The 21453-nt window shown below is 39.2% G+C and overlaps 2 protein-coding genes across 6 annotated transcripts in view; both read left to right on the top strand.

The window, feature by feature from the left end:
- The window catches only part of rnf122 (ring finger protein 122), a 31305-nt gene extending 27436 nt beyond the window's left edge, over nt 1-3869 (top strand). For all 3 annotated transcript variants that reach the window (XM_061730048.1, XM_061730047.1, XM_061730049.1), the window contains exon 6: nt 2460-3869. In XM_061730048.1, the coding sequence (XP_061586032.1) occupies nt 2460-2574 (115 nt within the window). In that variant the 3' untranslated portion in view covers nt 2575-3869. The remainder of the gene's footprint in view (nt 1-2459) is intronic.
- Nucleotides 3870-6515: 2646 nt separating this feature from the next.
- LOC133450626 (chondroitin sulfate N-acetylgalactosaminyltransferase 1-like) lies at nt 6516-21023 on the top strand. Of its 3 annotated transcripts, XM_061729391.1 has the most exons (11): nt 6516-6528; nt 7091-7205; nt 8457-9054; nt 9177-9277; nt 9387-9565; nt 10789-11005; nt 11103-11204; nt 12846-13027; nt 16643-16737; nt 16825-16906; nt 20042-21023. In XM_061729391.1, exons 3-11 carry the CDS (start codon nt 8692-8694, stop codon nt 20326-20328), a joined length of 1608 nt encoding a protein of 535 aa, XP_061585375.1. In that variant the 5' UTR covers nt 6516-6528; nt 7091-7205; nt 8457-8691; the 3' UTR covers nt 20329-21023. The 3 variants fall into 3 exon arrangements, with proteins under 3 accessions (XP_061585375.1, XP_061585376.1, XP_061585374.1); XM_061729392.1 differs by lacking the exon at nt 6516-6528 and having other exon boundaries at nt 7040-7201; XM_061729390.1 differs by lacking the exon at nt 6516-6528 and having other exon boundaries at nt 7040-7205.
- Nucleotides 21024-21453: the final 430 nt, after the last annotated feature.

Below are 21453 nucleotides of genomic sequence, written 5' to 3'. Positions count from 1 at the left end.
ATTTTCAGCTGCATTTGAATAAAGCTCCAAATCTGCACTGATACTTCTAAACTTGAGTTTAAAAACTTGATCATATCTTAACTTCTGATTTTATCTATTTTTATTTCTTCTTTCCTTTTGTTTGCACTTTAAATCATGCTTTTTTATTTCTACTATGTGATGTTTTAATGTCCTGGGGCATAATGGGGGGGCTGCAGTTTAAACAAAGCAGACAGAACCAGTCCAAAGATGCTGTGGAGGAAGCACATCCTTGCACCGAAGCTTTTTTCAGTGTCTAGATGTGGAGGTTTGAGTTTCTTCAACACAAAAATAATTTTTTATGGTCTTGGCTCTGTATCAAGAGTATAGAAATCAGTCTATTTAAAGAAGTAGTTCAACCGTTTTGCAAATACACAAGCCAGGACCCAGTAAATCTAGGAACAAGTGTCTTGCTTTTGGTCCTTGAAGACTCTGTTACATAACTGAGAAATATCATGTTTTATATGATGTAATATCCTCAATCCCCCAAATCTTTTTGCTTTATTGTATCAAACCCTAAAATCAGGGGTTAACTATTATCATTGTTCAATCAAATTAATCTGACCACCAGAAGAAGCTGGTCAAAAACTAAAAGTAGTCCCTTTAAAGCCCCTTATGTGACAGCATGTCAGCACTTTTAAATTGGTTCTGTTGGCCCAAAATTCTGATTATTTTTCGTATAAATACATCTTTGATGAAGAATGTCAGGGATTTTCTTGTTCCCTAATCCTCCTTGGGAGGTAGTAACGGGTTAAATAAAGGGAGACAGGCTTGGTGTAGTGAGGATAAGAAGTCACTATTTATGCAGAGTGACAACATGTCACACTTTGAGGGTAGAATGCAAGATATCACAATCTGGTTTGAGATTATTATTGTTCTTATATTATTATTATCTTTAGCTTTCTACATGACAAGGATGGCATATTGGCGAGTCATATTGTTCTTGAAGCAAAAACAGGCTGTGATTATAAAGTTATGTCTACATGGGATTGTCTCTTGACTAGGACGTAGATGGTATAAAGAGATTTAAGCAAATTCTTCTGTGATGTCACTCAAAGGTTTCTCAGGAGTGGTTTTGAAGCCAAATTCTGGAAACTCTCATAGTTACTATGTTTAACTAACTATGTCCAACCTTGCACGGTTTCTCAGTTTCAAGCATGCCAAGTTTCAACTTTTATAGCTAGTATTTCTGTACTAGATGACATCACAGCTTAGTTAACACGTATTTGAAAACATTTAAAATGTAATTAAACATAAAATAAACACTCTGAGCTTTGATATGAGTTATAATGGATCTCTAACTCCTCCGGCAAAAGTGTTTTGAAATGTTACTTTATATAATATGTTTTAAAATGGGTTTTAACAATTAGTTCAGTGGAGGCGAAAAGGAAAAAAATGGACTCTCCAAAGTCTTCAAATCTACACAGGAGAACTACTTGCATCCTCGATAAAATGGGTGGTGCATGAACACATCTTGGGATATTTGAGTAGTAACTATATCTTATCCAGATACTCAGCCTGTGACGCTAACTAGTGTTTTTGTTGTTGTTTTTTACATTCATTCTGAACATATACTGTAAAACAAGGACTGCTAGTCCCAATACAATATGCAACCGTGCAAGAAATGATCACAACTCGTTTCAGGTGTTGTTTTCGTGCTGATATCTGAACCATGATGGATGGATGGACTGATTTGATGTGTGTAAGGAAACATAGGTAGCATGAGCTGAATTAAGCTCAGATGTGGATTTGATCACCCCCCAGACTGTTACAAGCCAACCCAATGCTGTTCACTGCAGTCAGTTTGTGCAATTGACACCAAAACAAACCATATTATCATAGAAATATAAACCTGATGACCTGATTATGCTCTAAAAGTGATGATAGCGAGTCATTTAATGCCACAGACTTCAATGTATATTGTATAATATTATATATATAATATTATACATATATTGTATAATAATAATAATAATAATAATAATAATAATAATAATAATAATAATAATAATAATAATAATAATAATAATAATAATTAGCAGTGTTATTAGTATTATTTCGTACCAGATTATAGGTGTGTTTAATTCTGCATCAATGCTACTTTGGATCTCCATGTGGTCATTTGAGAAAGTGCACGTCGTCATTGGCTTTAAAAAGAAAACGTTTGATCCCCCTTGGTCCAGGATGCAGAAAATCTTCAGTAAAGTGAGTCCAGGAGATAACATCACTCAGCCCAGAAGTCATAAGTCATTGCCTTAAAGACACTGCTTATGTCCAAGCAGTAGCAGCATTTAGCACAGAGAATGGTGCTTGTAAAATCTAGACCCATGCATGGGTCACAAATCAAATGTCATTAAAAAAAAAAAAAAAAAAAAAATCATCAAGATGTACTGAAATCTATTCCGCTACATTTGTTGAAAATTGTCTTTTTTTCCTTGCAGATGTCTGGTGAAGTGGCTAGAGGTGCGCTGTGTCTGCCCCATGTGCAACAAACCTATAGCCGCCCCCCCTGAGCAGCATCACAGCATAGGGACTCTGCTGGATGAACTGGTGTAACCTCTGAACCCCTGCCGGCCTGGGCGGGACCAAACCAGCTGGTGGAAGTTCGTTACGCACAGGAAGGGGCAGCTCACCATTTTGCCGTTAAAACACAGCAACGCACCAACATAATAAGAGTCGGGGTAACCTAGTTACCACCCGGAGGATGACTCTAAAGGATGTTGTTGCCTAGCAACAACCTCTATGATGGCAACATGACACCTTACAGTGTCTGAGAGATTATCTTCATCCACATCCACCCACACATCACTCCACCACTCTTCTTTCAAGACCCCCCCTCACCCGTCCCTTCGCGTCTTGTATTGCTGTCTGGAGTGAGGTTAATGGCACCGCTGCAGCGGAGGAGGCAGCTTTTCTACTGCGATGTGGGCAAATGAGTGTCGATGGATAAAGGAGTTCAGCAGGAAGCGCTGTCTGAGTCACGCATGTCCTGGCGGCTACAGACATGAAATAATGTCCATATCAGCTGAAACACCAGCAGTCAACACCTTGTAAACTCTGTCAGATGAGAAGATCTGGGAGAGAAAGCCACACATAGAACATTTTATACTCTTGTCAAGTAGCACAAGTTGGCTTTTTAGGGTTGGTAAAAATGGATGGGCAAAAGAAGAGCAGCAGGAGCTGTTTAAATGATGCTGTGGTTAAAGATCAATCTAAAGTCACAGTAGTTAAAAAAATAATTTAAATGTGAATTCATGCTTTTTGGTTTTTAAATTATTCATATTCATAGCCCAAGCTCTTCTTCATGTGTAGCAAATGTCTGTATTCAGATTGACTAATTTCTTCTGATATGTAAAATCCATACTGATGCCCATTCCCACAGTGATATTGTGTCATTCTACACATTGTACAGACTCCAACTGTTTCTCTCCACTGGGATTTTATTGCTTATACATGTTTTTGAGTTCACTCTCACTGTAACAGTTCATTTCAAATATGTTAAGAATCCTTTTTAATGGTTTGCACTCTGAATTCACAGAAAAAAATGCCAATATTCGCCTAACATTGTAGACTAAAGTTCGGATGTAGCACAGCAGGTCCCTTGTCTTCAATTCTATGAAATTAAGGAGCTGAGAGGAAAGAAGGCGGCCGCGCTGGCCCTCGGAGACTTCATCTTGGAAGCAGAAAAGCATTTTTGTGGCATTATTGCGTGTGATTCTGTTTCACATTCCTCAGTCCTTGGTTTTATCTTTTGGAAAGCAAAACACTGCCAAAATTGAGCACAAAACTCATGAAGCACATTGTCCAGAGACAGCAGCCACTTTCACTGTAATCAGAATGTTCATGAGCCAAGAAAAAGGTGAATTTGTTGCATTTTTCCACATGAACAAGGGAAATGTTCACTCTGACTCCAGCCACATTCCACATTTTGTAAGACAACAGATGTAAATAACTTGAATCTGTAATAAATAAACTTGTCTGTTTGCTCAGCCTTTCTCTTTAGTCTTGACCGCCGTATATGTGGCGCCACCATCAGGTGAAATAATACAGCAAAAGGTGTGAAACCACTCAGCTGTTAAAATCAAAGTTTATAATGGTATCCATTACCTTTTATAAATAGCATTTTCATGAGGTCTCACAGGCTAAGTGATTGATTTTGTTTGCTGTTGTTTAAGGGGTCCTCAGCCTTTCTTTCACACGGACAATACTGTTGCAGACAAGCGGATAATTAACTGGAAAGTAGTTTTGCTTTCTCAAACTGTTTATCTCATGCATTTGTGGGGCACAAAAAGTCCAGTTTTTCTCAACAGAAATATAAAATGTTTTGTGTTTTTTCCTACCTTTTTAGAAAGACTAAAAAAAAACTAACAAAAAAAAGTATTTTCATGGTTGATTAAGTCACACAAAGGTTAACACAAAGGTACTAAATAGGCATGAGCTAAACTGCAAAAACATCCCCTGCTGCAATACACCTGATATTCAATAAAGCTAGTCCAAATTTATTTTTTTTTCTGTTATGATGTGTGAGTATGTTGCTTTTTTGTGCTGAGGTGTTTTTTACACCTTCATACTGTGTTTTTGAACAGTGTGAAGATGTTTTTTCCCCTCCTCTTTCCTAGTCTCACCCTTTCTCAGCTAACGTAAGGGCAGCCATGGCTGCAGCCTCAGGAACCTGTCTACGTATGTCCTACGTTGTTCATTATTATTTTTTTCTTCTTCTCTTTGGGTGGGCTGTACTGGAATCGTATATTGTTGTGTCGGGACGCTGGCTCAATGAAGAAATAAAGAAGAAGAACCTTATTTTAAGCAAAAATATATCTTTGCCAATGGTGTAAACACATTTTCTTGAGTAGAATTCTTAAACAAACATTTTTCTTGAAACAAGGCTTTTTGTAGTTAGTAGTAAAAAAACTGTTTTGCAGTATGTGAAAGGGCATTTTGTGTGGCTCTTATGGTTTCATGTAGTTCCCACCTGTAATCCATATGGGCAAACACAGGTGGGGCCACCAGCGGAAAAACTTGTGAATACAGGGCCGATTTTCCTCTGTGTTTTTTTCTAGCTTCACAATTGAATGTGACTTTTTTATTACATTTTTGGTTGGACTGAATTTGACAAACATTGCTGTTATTGTGTGGGAATATCTTTTTAAAAGAGTGTCAGTGAAAGCTTTGGTGTCACGTCCTCCTCAGAACTGATATCTGTGCCAATATGCTGACTTAAGTGAGGGTTAACATTATCCAAATGATCCGAGGCCCCAAACAAGAGCAGATAAGAGATTAATACAAGGTACAAATCCAAATCCTTTGTTTTTGTTTGTTTGTTTTTCCGCTTTGTGCAGTCTGAACAACCCTGACAGGAGCAGGGAAGGAAGCAGACTACACTTGATTCAAAGGAGTCCAGAAAAGGGAATCGAAATAATATAATCATTCATGTAAATCATGACATCATCAATCAGAATGTTAAATGTCCACAAGCTTTATAGTAAAGAATAAGCTTAAGTAATGCAAATGTGATATGAAGGCTTTAATTTGGAGTAAATTTGAAAAACTAAAAGTTAAAAGTTAACTTAAAAAAAATCTGATTATTTATCTCTTTTTCATCTATCTTCTTAATTATTCCATAACAATCATCTTTGTTATCTGCCTTGAGGAAGGCCTACATGGCCGAAACATGTTGGCATTTTAACATTTTCTAGGCATTTTAACTTTTTCTAAGCCATGATTTAATAAAGGCCTTTTATATTTTTCTAACTTCTTGAGTGCCTCGGTTTTTCTAAATTGTTTTTGAATCTTTTGGATCCCCATGCCAAATAGCACCTGAAGTATACTTTTTATACACCCAGCAGCACTCCATGCGTTTGTAGTTGCCTTAATTCCATAACAATGATCACGTTCCATAGAATGTTTATAAAATGTTTATAACAATGTATAATTGAGCTCATATTTCAATGAGCATACTAATCACAAATACTGAAAATTCATGTTTAAGACAATACTTTTCCTTCTTTTTTTTATATGTGAATATCAAAGTAACAAACTCCTGAATGAAAACAGGGGCCATCTGTGTCCCTGCTCCAGTAAATGGGCAGGACTCCCTTCCTATTGGTGGGACTCAATAGGTACCTAGCTATTTCAACCAAAAGCAGATTTGGCACCAGGCAGAACATGCAAACGTGTGACCGGCATTCCTGACTCTGGCTGCCTTCTAATTAAACCTAAAGGCAGAGTGGAGCCTCACAGGACCTGAAAGGGAATTGAGAATAAAGGCAGATGGTGTGAGATTATACAGAGATGGTGGACGTGCAGGATGGAAAACAGGATGAGGAGAGAAGTTGCTAAGAACAAGGTGGAGACAGAGAGGAGAGACCGTGTGGGTTATTTTACTCATGTGAGGCCACTCCGGCTCTCACTTTTGACAGCTACCTCATAGTTTCCTACACAAGTTTCTCAGTTTTTATGAAAAAGGGAAAGCAGCTTGGAGGAGTGGGCAATTTCTTGTTGAACCAGCTGGTGAGTATGTTTTGTTTTTGTTTTTTGCCCCCCCCCCCCCTTTGCTGTATTGTGTATTCATGCTTGCAAGTTTCAGTTTTGTCAGCATGTGAGCTGACAATCTGCAATTTACTGCCTTTTTCTTTTTTTTTTTTTTAAAAAGCTTCTGTTCTTTTATTTTTTCCATTAAAATCACTTCTGTCAAATACACACTCTATTTGTAGGTCAGAAAGCCATGAACGCATGCACACATACATTTTCATCTGCACATACGCTGCCGGAAACATAAGCAGGTCTTTCACGAAGTCAGCCTCCACTTGAGCTATAAAGAGCCAACTGTGTCTTGAATAAACTGATTATTGCAACACACACACACACACACACACACACACACACACACACACACACACACACACACACACACACACACACACACACACACACACACACACACACACACACACACACATAGGTGGAGACATACACAGAGAAATGCTTGTTTCTGTCATTTCCCACCTTCAGCGTCGTGGCACCGAATGAGCGTCGGTTCAGGTGATTTCTCGCTCTGTGTGTTTTATTGCAGCCAAAGTTATCCAGAGCAGCAGTCCAGCAGCGGCAGGACCGGGGTGACAGCTGTGAACCTGGAATGACACAAGCGGCCCACAAAACACAGAGGCACATCAGGACATGATTAGTAGGTTTGTGAGTTTGCTTTTCTATTTTGTTTCTTGAGCTGTCCATTGTCTTCCCAGCATGCCTCAGCTACTCTGCCCTCTATTTCCCCTCTTCCTATTCTTTTTTTATTAAAAATCATTTACTTGAATTCCTGCGTTTGCTGCTACGGATAAATTGGGAACAGGAGCACAATGAATCTCAGTATTGGCAATGATTTTGCATTTGAATAACATTCCAATACAACGCTGAAGAAAAGCAGGGGCTAAATCATTTTTGTCGGGTAGAATTAAATTTCCAGGCAGATGAACATTTCGGCTTGTATAAATGTGTTCCTTGTTCCCCCCGAGGCTTTGATGTTCCCATTGAGATCAACTGGTGTCTGGCCTTGTGTTGACAATGAATTGTAAACCATTTAAACTCAAAATGTGACTGAAAATTGTACAAATGAGAAAAAGAAGAAGAAAAAAACATAGCAAGCAAATATATTCTCATTTTTAATGTGAAGCCAGCAACAGGTTTAAAAAAAATTGGGACATCTAGCATCCTTACTGTTATGATAGGTCACTTGCTGTTGTTTTCGTAGAAAAATATTATTAGAGCCTAACTTATGGAAGCACAAAATGTTTTTCATATCCATTTGAAGGAATATTTGATTCCTTTTACTAAGTGTGATCTTGTTCTCGCGTTTTCTTGTCCCCACTATTGACAAAAAATCATCCAGACAACTTTAGGCTCCCGTCTTGATCGTCCCTGAAACAACTGGTTATTACTTTAGGATCTATTTCACAAATCAATAATGATTAAACTTGTTCACGCAGTTTCAGTGAACATCCTTGAAGAAAATAAGAGACTCAAGAGAGTAAAAATGTAGAAAAAATGACAGTGTGACGGAGCAAGGCACCGAAGAAGATGAAAATCCTGAATGTTGTGGTAGAAGTGACTACATTTCCACTCCTGTATGAGGAACGTCTGGGCTAAACACTGCAGAAGTTGTTTTCTAAAGCTGTTTTAATATATGTAGAATCTGAGCTGCAGAACAGTGTGGTTTTAAATCTGTGACAGGTGTGGACTGCAGACAGGGCGGTTTAGCACCAGACTCTCTATCAGTTTTGGAAAGTTGTCATCTGAATGGCAATGAGATTTGCTCTGAAACCTGCACATCCAAAACACATTTTGTGCCTCTCTTGAAATCCAATTAAGAAAATGATAGTGAGGGCTCAATTATTTGACTCATTTGACAGATTGCTATCAAATGTATAATTTTGTCATTTTAGGGGACTTTCACAACTCTGGATATTCCCTCAGCCAAAAATGCGTGATCACAACAAATCAATGGACACAATATGAAGATACTGCAAGTGGATGGGACAGAAGAGGATGAAAAAACAGGACTTTAAAAGACATTTATATTAATACTTATAGAGTAATGTGTTGCTCACCTAACTGTTGGTGCTACATTTCACTCCTCAAGTGTTTAGGATTTGTTTAAAACGAAAGGTGTTGTCCGACATGTTGAAACGGTGGCTGCTAGCCCTGGTGGCTCGTGTTGGCCTCATCGTGTTGGGCTTCTGCTGCGTTCTGCTGATGTTGTACCTCCTGGCCTGCAAGCCCGCGTCTCACAGCAAGCAGCAGTCTCCGCTGTGGTCTGGAGGGGCCAGCAGTAAGGAGGGGTACATGGCCTTGCTGCAGGAAAGAGAGGACTCTCACAGACATTATATCAACAGTCTGACAAAGCAGATTTCTCAACTGAAAGAAGCGCTCCAGGAGAGGACGCAGCAGCTCCACGAGTCCCTGAGCAAAGCTAAAACTAGAGGGATTCTGCCTCAGGGTCTGGAGAGCCTGCACAAAATCCCAACACAGATAAACCTGAAGGTAATAAGGTACAGGAGGGGAGGATACTGGTTCAGAAAAGATGCAAAACTGATGTGTGTTGATGACATAAATGTCGTGTGAAATAATAGATGTCATAGTAAGTTCCACATTGTGTCCCTCAGGAGTTCTTCCGCTCCCAAATGAACCAGGCTGAGGTGAACTCAGGCGTGATGCTGCCCAATGAATATGCACTGATTCCCTATGACACCTTCACCCTGCAGACGTGAGTGGGCTGCCAGGGCCTTCACAACTGCTGTGAAACCCGTGTCTGATGTCAATGCCACCTCATGTAACGCTGCCTGCTCACAAACTGAGATTTCACTGTCACTCAGGGTTTACCAGCTGGAAATGGGGCTGACGAGACACCCTGCCGAGAGGCCTGTGAGGAAAGACCGCAAAGATGAGCTGATTAGTACCGTGGAAACAGCTCTGCACGTGCTGAACGGACCCCAGCTATATACAGAAAACAGCAGGCGTAAACATACATACTCCCCTTCAGACTTCATACAGGGTGAGGAAGCATTTGGTTTATTATTTATTTACCCCGTGGAAAGCTGGGTCTTGGTCCACATCCAGGTTTTCCAAACCTCAAAATAGAAAAAACATCACAAAATGCAAAATGACTACATTGCAAATTCAGAGCAGGGAGAACTTTACTGTGTAGAAAATGAACAGAGGACAAACTTGGAGAAAAAAGGAGATAAAACCTCAGTTCAATATTACATGTAGAAAAAAGTGTAATATATAAATAAGTTCAGTAAACTCAGGTGCACAATTAAAGGAGCATGAGGCAAGAATAAGAAATGAGACTCATTAGCGCCAACATCGAAGCCGGCACGGGAGCCCCGTTCAAATCAAGCTCTAAATATGACTTACAATGTTATCTTACCTGGTCAGTAGGAAATGAGCCATGTCAGCATCTGTTTTCAGTCCCAATTCAAGTTGAAGCTGCCTCCATGACTCAAACGCGTATCCAATGTTTACTTGTGCGCCGCCGAGAACGTGCATGCAGCGTCATGTGACGTCACATCCGCAGGACAGCGCGGGAAATTCCGGTCTGGAATAGCAGCACATTTTGCAGCACACAGCCTGTTCAAGACAACGGAGAGATACGCTAGAGGGCTCACTCTTTTTGGTTTGGAACGCTTCATCTGACATTATTACTAGAAAACTTAAAACGTATACAAATTTTTTTCATAAATCCTGCCTCAAGCTCCTTTAATCTTATTACTTATCTGTCCAATCAAGTTGTGAAATTTTCCACATTTCTTTAGCTGTGTTTTTTGGTCCATTTAATTTTAAAAAGCTCCATAAAACCTGTGCATAATCTTTGCTCTATTCCTCCATGTCTTAAAGTCCATATTAACAGTTGTTAATATTATTTTTTTGTAAATTGGCACTTGTACACTCATCTGACGCTTGTGTTGGTTCTACCAGTCACCACGCATCATAGACGGTTCCCCTCGCGCTGGGAAAGCTCCAGCTCTCACATAAGAGTTAAAGGAAAACCTTATAAAAGAAGTTCTCTTAACTACAGTCGGCCACAGTTTCTGATACGTCGACGCAATAAAGGAAAACTTCAACTATTAGTTACTAGAAGGTTCCTGCGGTGCACAAGCACGCTTGCTCATACAGTTTTGTGGACCCAGTTCTTCCAAACTTTCATAGAATATATGTTAACCAGAATTGGTCAAGTGATTTAATCCTTTTTCTACTTTCTCCTCTCTGTCACAGGGCTGACTCGGACTGAGCAGGAACGAGGAACCGTCTATGATCTTGTGTTTAAAGGCGATGGCCCACGGGACTTCACACAGCTTGTACTCTTCAGGGCTTTTGGGCCAGTGATGAAGGTCAAGAGCGAAAGTGTGAACACGCACAACATGATCATCAATATCATTGTTCCGCTGTCCAAGAGGTTGGACGCATTCAGACAGTTCATGAACAACTTCAGGTACCGTTTGGAAGTAAATGACCACACCGGCACCTACTTTAGTGCTACAGCCAATCGTGAAAAAATGCTGGCTTGTTTGTTTGTGTTTTTGGCTCAGAGAAGTGTGTATCCAGCAGGATGGCCGAGTTCACCTCACTGTTGTCTACTTTGGTCGAGATCAGATCGACCAGGTGAAATCTGTGCTGGATCAGACCACCAGGTAACATGATCCATGCTACGGTGGGTGGATGTCTGTCGGATTTTTTAAAATTGGAATACTTTCAAGAGAGCAACACACAGTTACAACACCACTGCTGCAATGAATTGATTGCCTGCAACACCAGTCATGTGGTCATGAGACGTGTGAATGAGACTAAGGTATATAATGACCACAGAAACAAGCAGAAGGTCCAGTTGATATGCAGAAAGGGAAAAATAATTAGATGTTATTTGCTGAGGCACCATTTTTGGTTTCAATCACAGAGTAATTATTCTCTTATACATTACTGTACTGCAAAAATGATTTTCACCTATATAACATGAAAAATAACTCTTGAAATGATCAACTACTAAGCATTTATAAAGTAAAAAAACATCTAAAAGCCACGAAGACCTAATCCTGTTTACTAAAAGCTTTCATTTTTTCTGATAATCCGCCCATCTGAGAGGATAAACCTTCAGATTTGAAAGGAAATTATTGACCCCCGACATTGATTTTTTTTTTTTCCATGAAACTTTTGATGCAACACGTTAATCAATCCTGTTTTAAGGGTCAAATATCTGATGCTTCTTTCAAATTGTCTACATTTAAAAGCAAAAATGGCCAACTTTGCATCTGTAGGTTTTTCATGTGATGCAGTTGCTGTCAGCCCGTACGGATTTCATTTTTCTCCCACTTTTCTTCGTCCTTTAGTTTTTGTGTTTCCATGTGTCACCCCTTACCGCTTATCCCCGATAGTTCCCACCAGCTACAGTATGTGTGTCTCCTTTTCCCTTTGTCAGTCATCTGTGTTTATTGCCTGTGTAACCGGCTTCTGTTCTGGTTTCCTTGTCCGTGCCCATGGCAGTTTACATCCTATTTGGACTTTGTTTTTTTTTAATTTCCCCACAAGTGCAGTGCTTTGGTTTTTTTTTTTTTTTTTTTTTTTTCTGCATCTGGGTCTTTACCAGCAACACGTTCTGATGAAGTTTTCAGTTACTTGTAACTTTTGAGTTGAATGGTTTGCCAGTTTTGTAAACATGATTGAATTCTGTCTACCTTTTGGTTTGAACTGTCGAACTGACTGATTATTCTTGTTAATGTCAATGACTGTTGGGATGATCATCCCATCAAATCCAAAGTAATTCCAAGTCAGCTCAGCTGAAGGCAAGTCGTGCGTCTTGTTTGATCCTGTCATGAGATTCATGCCATGAGTCATGCAAATTCAGTCCAAATCTCTTAATAACAGGGCAGTAAGAAAATTAAATTGAATCTGTTTCCTCCTCTCTACACTATACTTTAGATTTCGTGTTGCAGTGCAGTTTCTTTGGACTTCAGATAAAAATAGATTTTTAAAAATGCGCTTTCAGAGCTGTGGGCTAATAATGAAATCCTATGAGGCTTACCTCCTTCAGGGATCAATACACATAAACTCCTCTATCATTTATGGGTTGCATTAATTAAATATTAATAATATGTTGATATGTTTTGTGGTTTAGCTCATGTAGTACAAGTGAATTTCTCTTGACTCTGCGAAGCTGCAACCGTGAAACGGTCCAATGAGACATATTGTCGTACGGGTTGGCTGGTTTTTCAAATGAGAATAAATAGCTGTCTAATTAAGCACAGATGACAGCCTTCCTGTCTCCTTCTGTCCCTCAGGGAGACTCAGTTCAGAAGCTTCACGTTGATCCAGATGAATGAGGAGTTTTCTCGTGGGCGAGGCCTTGAAGTGGGTGCGAGAGCTTGGAGGCGACGGCAGAACGTGCTGCTCTTCTTCTGTGACGTTGACATCCACTTCACCACGGACTTCTTGACTTCTTGTCGTCTGAACGCAGAGCCCGGTGAGACACAGGACTGCTTTGTTGTAAAGAGAAGCATTTTTTAAAGCTCACCCAATCCTCCAGAGACATAAATCCTCTAACCTGTACCTTGACAGATTAAACAGCTGTAGTTAAAAATGTTTTGTCATTTATCTAAGTGAAGAACAGGTAGTGTGGAAGCAGATTTTATTTATTGTTTAAAGGCCATACATATTGTAACAGAAATAAAAAACTGTAATATCAGAAAAAAGGCATCCATCCATCAATCAACTTCCACTTATCTGGCTTTGGGTCACGGGGTCAGTAGTTTACACAGACCCAGATCTCTCTCTCCCCAGCTACCTCTTCCACCTCCTCCAAGCGGACATAAAGGCCTTTCCAAAGCCAGATGAGAAATATAATCAAGGAGGCCAGATGCCCAAACCAGGGGTCCGTTTCACAAAGCAGGTTCAACAAACACTGAGTTTAATCCTGAACTCTTAGTTGATCTACTCTGAGATTGGAAACTCTGAGTTTTCGGTTCCAGAACAGCGGATTTGAGGTAATTTACTCAACTCTAAGTAGTTTCACCGGGAGTTAAGCGCGAGCGTGAGGGAAATAAAAAGCCAGCATCAGTAGATCGCTGATACAAGGATTCACCATGGCAACCGGCGACACAAAAGAGCGACATACATTTTCTTTTTTTTCTTTTTAACTTTATTTATCTTTTCAATTTACAAAATCCCTTTGAGGAAACGTTAGTTTGCATCTGAAGATCCACATACTTCACGCCACTGGAGTTAGAAGCGTTAATACGTGCATATGGCGAGTATGAGAGCATATTTTGAAAAAAAAAATGAAATTTTATTGTCATTTAGATCAGGGCCGTCAATTGGGTACGGCAGCTGCCACACCTCGGCTTCAGGGGAGGATGTAAATGTTTTTTTTTTAAATACATTTATGGAATTACTCTGTATCTATTTGTATTGATGTATTCTATTACTTCATACATATAAAATAACTACAAATGCATATCAGAACAACATGATGGATTTCAGTAGGTATTATCTATCCCAACACTTGTACCCCCCCCCCCCCCCCCCCCCTCCTCATATCTTGAAATGTCCCAGCGTCCCTGACGACAGTGGTCGCTATCAATCTCGTTTTTAGTGCGCTCTGCAGATATAATATATGTCCTGCCATTTTCTTTCTTTTTATTTAAATTGATTTATTTTATTATATTTATGTTACTTATGTAATGACTTATGCACTTCATCCACTTTATGTCTCATACTGTATTTGTTTATTTAATTCCTTGATGCCTGACTGTCCACGGTCAATGTTCTGACTGTAATTGGAACTTTTAAATAAAGTTTTAAATAAAGTTAAAAAAAAAGTGCGCTTTGCAGTGTTACTAACTTACAAAAATTAAAATGAAGCAGACAACCACGCAATAAAAAAAAAGAAAGAAGGCAAGTGATGGGTCCAGAATATATTAACGAGGCTGTTAGCCACTGATGGATTAATTAGGCAAGTTCATCTCAAAGTAAGATATAAATCCTCTTATACATCTGTTTAAGGGAAATATTTGACTTTTTTTTACTCTCCCTCTCCTTTTTGCATTTGGACTTTAACTGTTTGAAGTTAAACTGGGATGTCCCTGTGTTGCACTGACATAGTGAATAAAATACGTTGCGTTTGTCAGATACGCCTTTTCTGCTCTCTAACTCTGCCGCTTGCTGTCCGTGGTGCAGAAAACGGATGTGTATTGCGTAAAGACCCATTGGCTGAATTGACGCCACTGAGGGAGGAGACAGAGAGAAACTCCAGGTTCGCTGAAATAAACCTGGTCCCGACCAGGTTAGATTCAGAGCGTCTGTTACTACGGTAACTGACCGAGAGCTTAAGTTACCTCTCTTTGTGAAACAGGCTAGAGTTACCTCTCTTTCTCTGGTTTGAGTTACCTCCCTTTGTGGAACGGAAAACTCAGAGTTTCCCTCATTTCAGGGTTAACAGACTCAGAGTTTTCACTAAACCTGCTTTGTGAAACGGGCCCCAGCTCAATTGGCTATTCTTGATATTGATCCTGAACTCCTTCACCCTACCTCTAAAGGAGAGTCCCGCCACTAGCGATCTTGTTCATTCTACTTCTGCAGGCCACACTACCCACAGTGAGCGTACATTACCCACACTCTAAGATCATGGTGAAGATAACATGACAATGAAGTGAAGCAAATGCCAAAGTGTCTTGACTGAGGATGAGTACTTCACTAAGAGTCCTCTGTGTTTTTCAAAGTCTATTGGTACAACGATCAATTGAAGATACAGGTTTTTTCAGAAACCAAGACCACCAGAAAAGTGGCAACGAATGTATTTGTTCAGCTGTCTTCTAGATAGTGACTGCGTTTCCATGCATCAATAACCCTTTTAAAACCCGAATATTGTCAATAACCCGAATTTGCGCGGCCATGTAAACACCAATAACCCCTTTGAATAACCCGAATTTGCTCATATTCTGGTTTTTAAAAACCCGAATATGACCCCTGGGTTACTCCTTTTAAAACCCGAATATTCGGTCATGTAAACGCCTAACGGAATATCCCCATCAAACGGAACAGGAATTTGTTTTCTGCGCATGCTCTGTTCACAAGGAATCCTGGTCTTTTGAGTCCAGGAAGTTCTTCTAAACACGGAAAAACGCAAGACCACGCCACACTTTTGGAGTGAGGAGGAGACTAATCACTTCATAAATGAAATGAAGGATATGAACATTTCGGCATTTGTAGACGATAGAAAGAACGGGGATAGTGAGATTTAAAAGAAGGTGAGCGAAAAGCTGCGCGAAGCAGCATTTGTTTTGAATTTGGATACAGGAAGAAGAAGTGGAAATGACGGGAATTGTGTCATGATGTTCTCCGCGCGTCCCTGGTTTGATCCAGATATGATTAATGATTAATTACCATGTATACAAGGATAACCCTGTTTGCTCACGCACGTAAACGGAATATTCCGAATGTTTCAGTAACTGGAATATTAGCAATAACCCGCATTTTGACTGCATGTAAACGTAGTCACTGATGCATCCTGGGGTTGGGGTCTTGGATAACTCCCCCCGGTTACCAGGGGCACCTACCTCCCTCCCACGCTGCCTGACAGAACCAAACATGTACCAAGGTGATCCAAATGAAATATGAAGAAAAATAATTGAGCAAGCTCCTTGGTGATTGAGAAATGACTCAATCGAGTGACTCTCCCTCTGACAGCAGTGGGAGCTCACACACGGTCGAGTCAACAGCAGGATATTCACACTGACATCATCCCTTTCTGTGTAATTCATTGGCGATGCTTCTGTTGTTATGTTCCCAAATACTCCTTTTGAAGCTCATCTTTTACGTCTTTGTTCAGACCTGGGGGTTTGTTGAGCATGTACTAGTACTACCCACTTCCCATCCTTTACCCTCCGGTCAAAACCTGCTGCGGCTGCCAATTATGAAAAATGCAACCTGACCCGTCTGCCAAAGAACTCTAATCACTGCATCTGAACTGGATGTGAAGTGCCGTCTGAGTCGCTGTAATTCTACACTTCAAGTATGAACTCTAATTTCAGTGTTGTTCTACAGCTCAATTGATTCATTCATGTATGTGTTTAACTTGAAGGAAAGAGAGTGTACTACCCGATACTCTTCAGCCAGTACAACCCATCAATCATCTACAGCAATAGCACACTTGTACCTCCTCTTCAACAGCAACTGGTACGTGTAAAACAGTGAAAAGTTGTTCTTTTAATGCACGACATCCTGATGGAAGGGACCGGTTTTTATTCTCACTTTCTGCTTCAGGTGAGGAAAAAGGAAAATGGGTTCTGGAGAGACTTTGGGTTTGGCATGACATGCCAGTACAAGTCTGATTTCATCAATATAGGTAATCACATTGCTTGTGGTGGATTGTATAACTTAATTCTGCTGTATAAATATTACTGCTATCGACATGTGTCTGTTTTCACCTACAAAAGTTTGTTGCAGATAGACAGACCGGCAGCGATTTGTGACAAAAATATGGTTTTGGTATAGCACCACAAATAAAAACGATTAAAAAAAACTTTTACAGTGCTGTACTTTCAACTTTGATCAAACATGCAAAATCTTAAACTAAAGCCCATTCGACTCAACCAATGAGGCAGTGCCTCATTGCCCCTACTCTTTGTTTCTGTGTCTTGCTGCCTGCTGTGGCAAAATTGCTTCACAACTTTACATGTCTCTAGTTACCATGACTCAGTATTCCTGCCTCAATTTTGAACTTCAAATCATACATCAATCCTCATTGAAACCAGAATGGGTTAAGAAATAATACAGGACTGTCTCAGAAAATTAGAATATTATGATTTTCTGTAATGCAATTACAAAAACAAAAATGTCATACATTCTGGATTCATTACAAATCAACTGAAATATTGCAAGCCTTTTATTATTGTAATATTGCTGATCATGGCTTACAGCTTAAGAAAACTCAAATATCTCCAAAAATTTGAATATTCTGGGAATCTTAAACTTAAACTTTGTTGGCCCACAGCTGGCCAAGGACATCCCTGAATCACCATTGCGCTGGGACCATTTTGACTCTGATAAGAATACAATCACTAAAAATTCATGTCTGTTACTTGAACCAGTCACTGAAGCAGAAGTTGTAAATGCCCTCACACAGTGCAAATCTAAATCTTCAGTAGATGTAGACGAAATTGACATGAGACTGTTGAAGGCGGTACAAAAAGGAATTATAACACCACTCACGCACATATGTAACTTATCCTTCAAAACCGGTGTATTTCCAGACAAAATGAAAATAGCAAAGGTATTACCATTGTATAAAAGTGGTGATATAAATATGACTACAAACTATCGCCCGGTCTCCTTATTGCCGCAGTGTTCAAAGATTTTAGAAAAACTCTATAATAGCAGATTGGAAAAGTTCATGACTGAACACAACATCCTGTGTGATAGCCAATACGGGTTCAGAAAGCAACATTCGACAGCACTTGCCCTCACAGAGTCCTTAGAACTGATTAAAGATGCGCTTGACCACAAATTATATATAGTAGGCATCTTTATTGACCTCAAAAAAGCTTTTGACACTATAAATCACGATATTTTGATTGAAAAATTATATGATTACGGTATCAGAGATACAGCTTTAAGATGGATCAAAAGCTATCTATCTGGTAGAGTCCAATATGTCCAGATGGGAACAAATACGTCTACATGCCTGGATGTCGTCTGTGGGGTCCCACAGGGGTCAGTCTTAGGCCCTAAGCTATTTACTCTATATATCAATGACATAATCAAAACATCTGATGTATTAAAACTTATTTTATTTGCTGATGATACAAATATTTTCTGCTCAGGAAACGACTTGAATATACTGGAAAAAGCGATTAACAGAGAAATGACAAAACTAAATACATGGTTTAATATAAACAAATTATCACTAAATCTGGCAAAGACCAAATTCATGTTATTTGGGAGAAATAATGTAAAGAAAAGCATAAACTTGCAAGTTAATGGAAACAATATAGAAAGAGTGAGGGAACATAAGGTTCTGGGTATATTAGTGGATGACCTCTTGACATGGCGACCACATGTAAAAATAATTCAAAATAAGATGGCAAGGAGTGTGTCTATTCTGTGGAAATTGCAGAAATCTCTCAATTTAAACTCGCTTAAGACCATATATTCGGCACTAATAGTCCCACATATGAGGTACTGTGTAGAAAATTGGGGTTTCACTTACAAGGGCATTACAGAACCAATATTTAAATTGCAAAAAAAAGCGCTTTGCATCATTCATTCTGTCCCAGCCAGGGCACATACGAACGAACTGTTCATAAAGATGAAATATCTAAAACTGAGAGAGATACTTCATTTTCAGATGCTACAAACAATTTACAAAGCAACACAGGCGGCATTACCAGTAAATGTTCAGAAATTGTTCACTCTTAGTCAAGGTCCTCACAGCATGCGCAGCTTGCTGCAGTTTAAACAGAAAAAGATAAGGACAACGATGGGAAGCCATAGTTTGTCAGTAGCTGGTGTGAAAATGTGGAATAGCCTAAACAATGAATTAAAGTTAGCAAGAAATGTAATTGTTTTCAAACATGAGTTAAAGAAGCTGTTATGGAAGGAATATCAAAACTAGGTACAGGAATGGCAATGTCTGGCTATGTGTACAAAACAATGGCAATGTGGGAAATTCAGCACTGGAACACCTGGCATGGAAACAAAACATGGAAACAAAACAAAGTCACTATAAAATGTGTGTGTGTGACATTGCGGCTAGAGAGCCAGAGGACAGCGACTAATCAAAATCTGCATTGACACACGCACCTCCATTGCAAAGTGGATTGCATGCAAAAAGAGGCTTGGACATAAAAACAACTGAACAGTGGACACAGTAGTAAATCACAGGAACGGTGATCAGGATGAGTGGACTGGACACGTGTACAAACATACATGCTATCTGGACTGTGAAGGATGAAATTAGACAAATTGCTATGTGGTAAACTATGTATCTTACTGAATTCTGTTGTTGATGTGATCATGAATCTTACATAGAACGGGGCGGGACTTTGATAAGCGTCAGCTTCTCCCGTACCCTTTTCGTCATGTGCTGTGTATGCAATGTATAATGTTCTGGAGATGAAATGTGTCTATATAAACATGCCGAAATAAACGAAAAAAAAAAAAAAAAACTGTAAACCATAATCAGTAATATTAAAATAATAAAAGGCTTGCAATATTTCAGTTGATTTGTAATGAATCCAGAATGTATGACATTTTTGTTTTTTTAATTGCATTACAGAAAATAAAGAACTTTAACACCATATTCTAATTTTCTGAGACAGTCCTGTATACTTGCCGGCAAGTTCATTGGAGGTTTCCACCTTGTTTTTGGTTCCTGGTAGTTATTTTCTGCAGAAATGAAGACAATAATTGTATATTAGGCAATAAAATGAGACAAATTAACAGTAGATTCCCAAACATTTACCTCTTTGTCTGCCGACAGGTGGGTTTGACCATAGCATCAAAGGCTGGGGGTTGGAGGACGTGCATCTGTACAGGAAGTACCTTCACAGTAAGCTGATGGTGGTCCGCGCTCCATCTCGTGGCCTTTTCCACTTGTGGCATGAGAAGAGCTGTGCAGATGAGCTTCCCCCAGACAAGTACAAGATGTGCATGCAGACCAAGGGCATGAGCGAAGCCTCGCACGGCCAGCTGGGGGAGCTCTTCTTCAAACAGGAGATCCAGCTTCACTTGGACTCTCGGAAAAAACTGACAGTGGGACGTGACTAATATAATCTAGTTAAGAGTGGTAATGAGGAATTATTTCTGGCTGGTAAACATGTTTTCATGACTTTCATTATTTTAATTCAAGTTATGGAGTCAGAAGTAAGTGAAAAGGTCTTTTAATATTAAAAGGTGTTTTGGGATTGTCACAGAAACTTGAAAACATCAGAATAGTTTGTGTTGGATTTTAGTTTAATAAAATTAAGATGGACACAATTTATTCTGTCGATTCTTGATCCTGAAATATTACCCACACACGCATGCACCAATATAGCACAAATAAGCACAGCTTCTAAAAATAATCTCTTCCTTCTCATGTAGAAACAAAGAATAGTGAAGTGAAAGACATGAAGCAGGTCTTTTTCATCTTGTTACTCTTGTTCTCACATTATGTTTATGCACTGGTGTATTTTAAATATCATTCTGATTAAAGCCTATATTTCTGAATAATACTCTGTTCCAGGAGGAACTCCCCAGACCAGAGATATGCAGATGCTTCCTTGGAAATTGCCTTCACGCTTTATTTCCAATAGAGAAACATTTTTAAACCATTGTGACAATTGATAAAATAGATCAGCACAAATAAATGATAAATTGCAAACACATAAAACCATCAAATACAACACTGTAGTATTAATAATTGATAAATAATTGCTTTTTAACTGATTACTGAAATCTGCAAAAGTTAATAAAGATGACTAAAGTCATTCTCTGTAGCAATTCCACTTCTGACCACATGGGCCCAACGCTCTGTTTTGACTAAAGACACAGACAAAACGGTTGTAGAGGGAAGGGGTTCCGGTATGTCTTGTAGTACCACTCTGTCCTGTAACAGAACACTTCTTTGTGTCTTACGCGTGGCACACTTCATGGTTCAAATCAACACATGAACTTTCTTCTGCTATGATTTCCCCATGTGGTCACAAGTGGCATTGCTACATAGAGTGACTTTAATTAAACGTGTGAACTCCAAATAGTCACAATCAAAACAAAACCATGTCCACATTGTTCCCAAAAATGTCAAAATATTATATACCTATAACAAAGTAAGTGTCCTTTTGTTTGACTGTTTGTATGCTACGACTTTATTAGATAAAGTAAATTAAATAATACATTTTCCACTGTGACCTT

The sequence above is a fragment of the Cololabis saira genome, chromosome 9, assembly GCF_033807715.1.
Source record: "Cololabis saira isolate AMF1-May2022 chromosome 9, fColSai1.1, whole genome shotgun sequence".
Taxonomy (NCBI): domain Eukaryota; kingdom Metazoa; phylum Chordata; class Actinopteri; order Beloniformes; family Belonidae; genus Cololabis; species Cololabis saira.
Note: the sequence above shows the minus strand (reverse complement) of the source record. Positions and strands in the feature narration are given on the sequence as shown.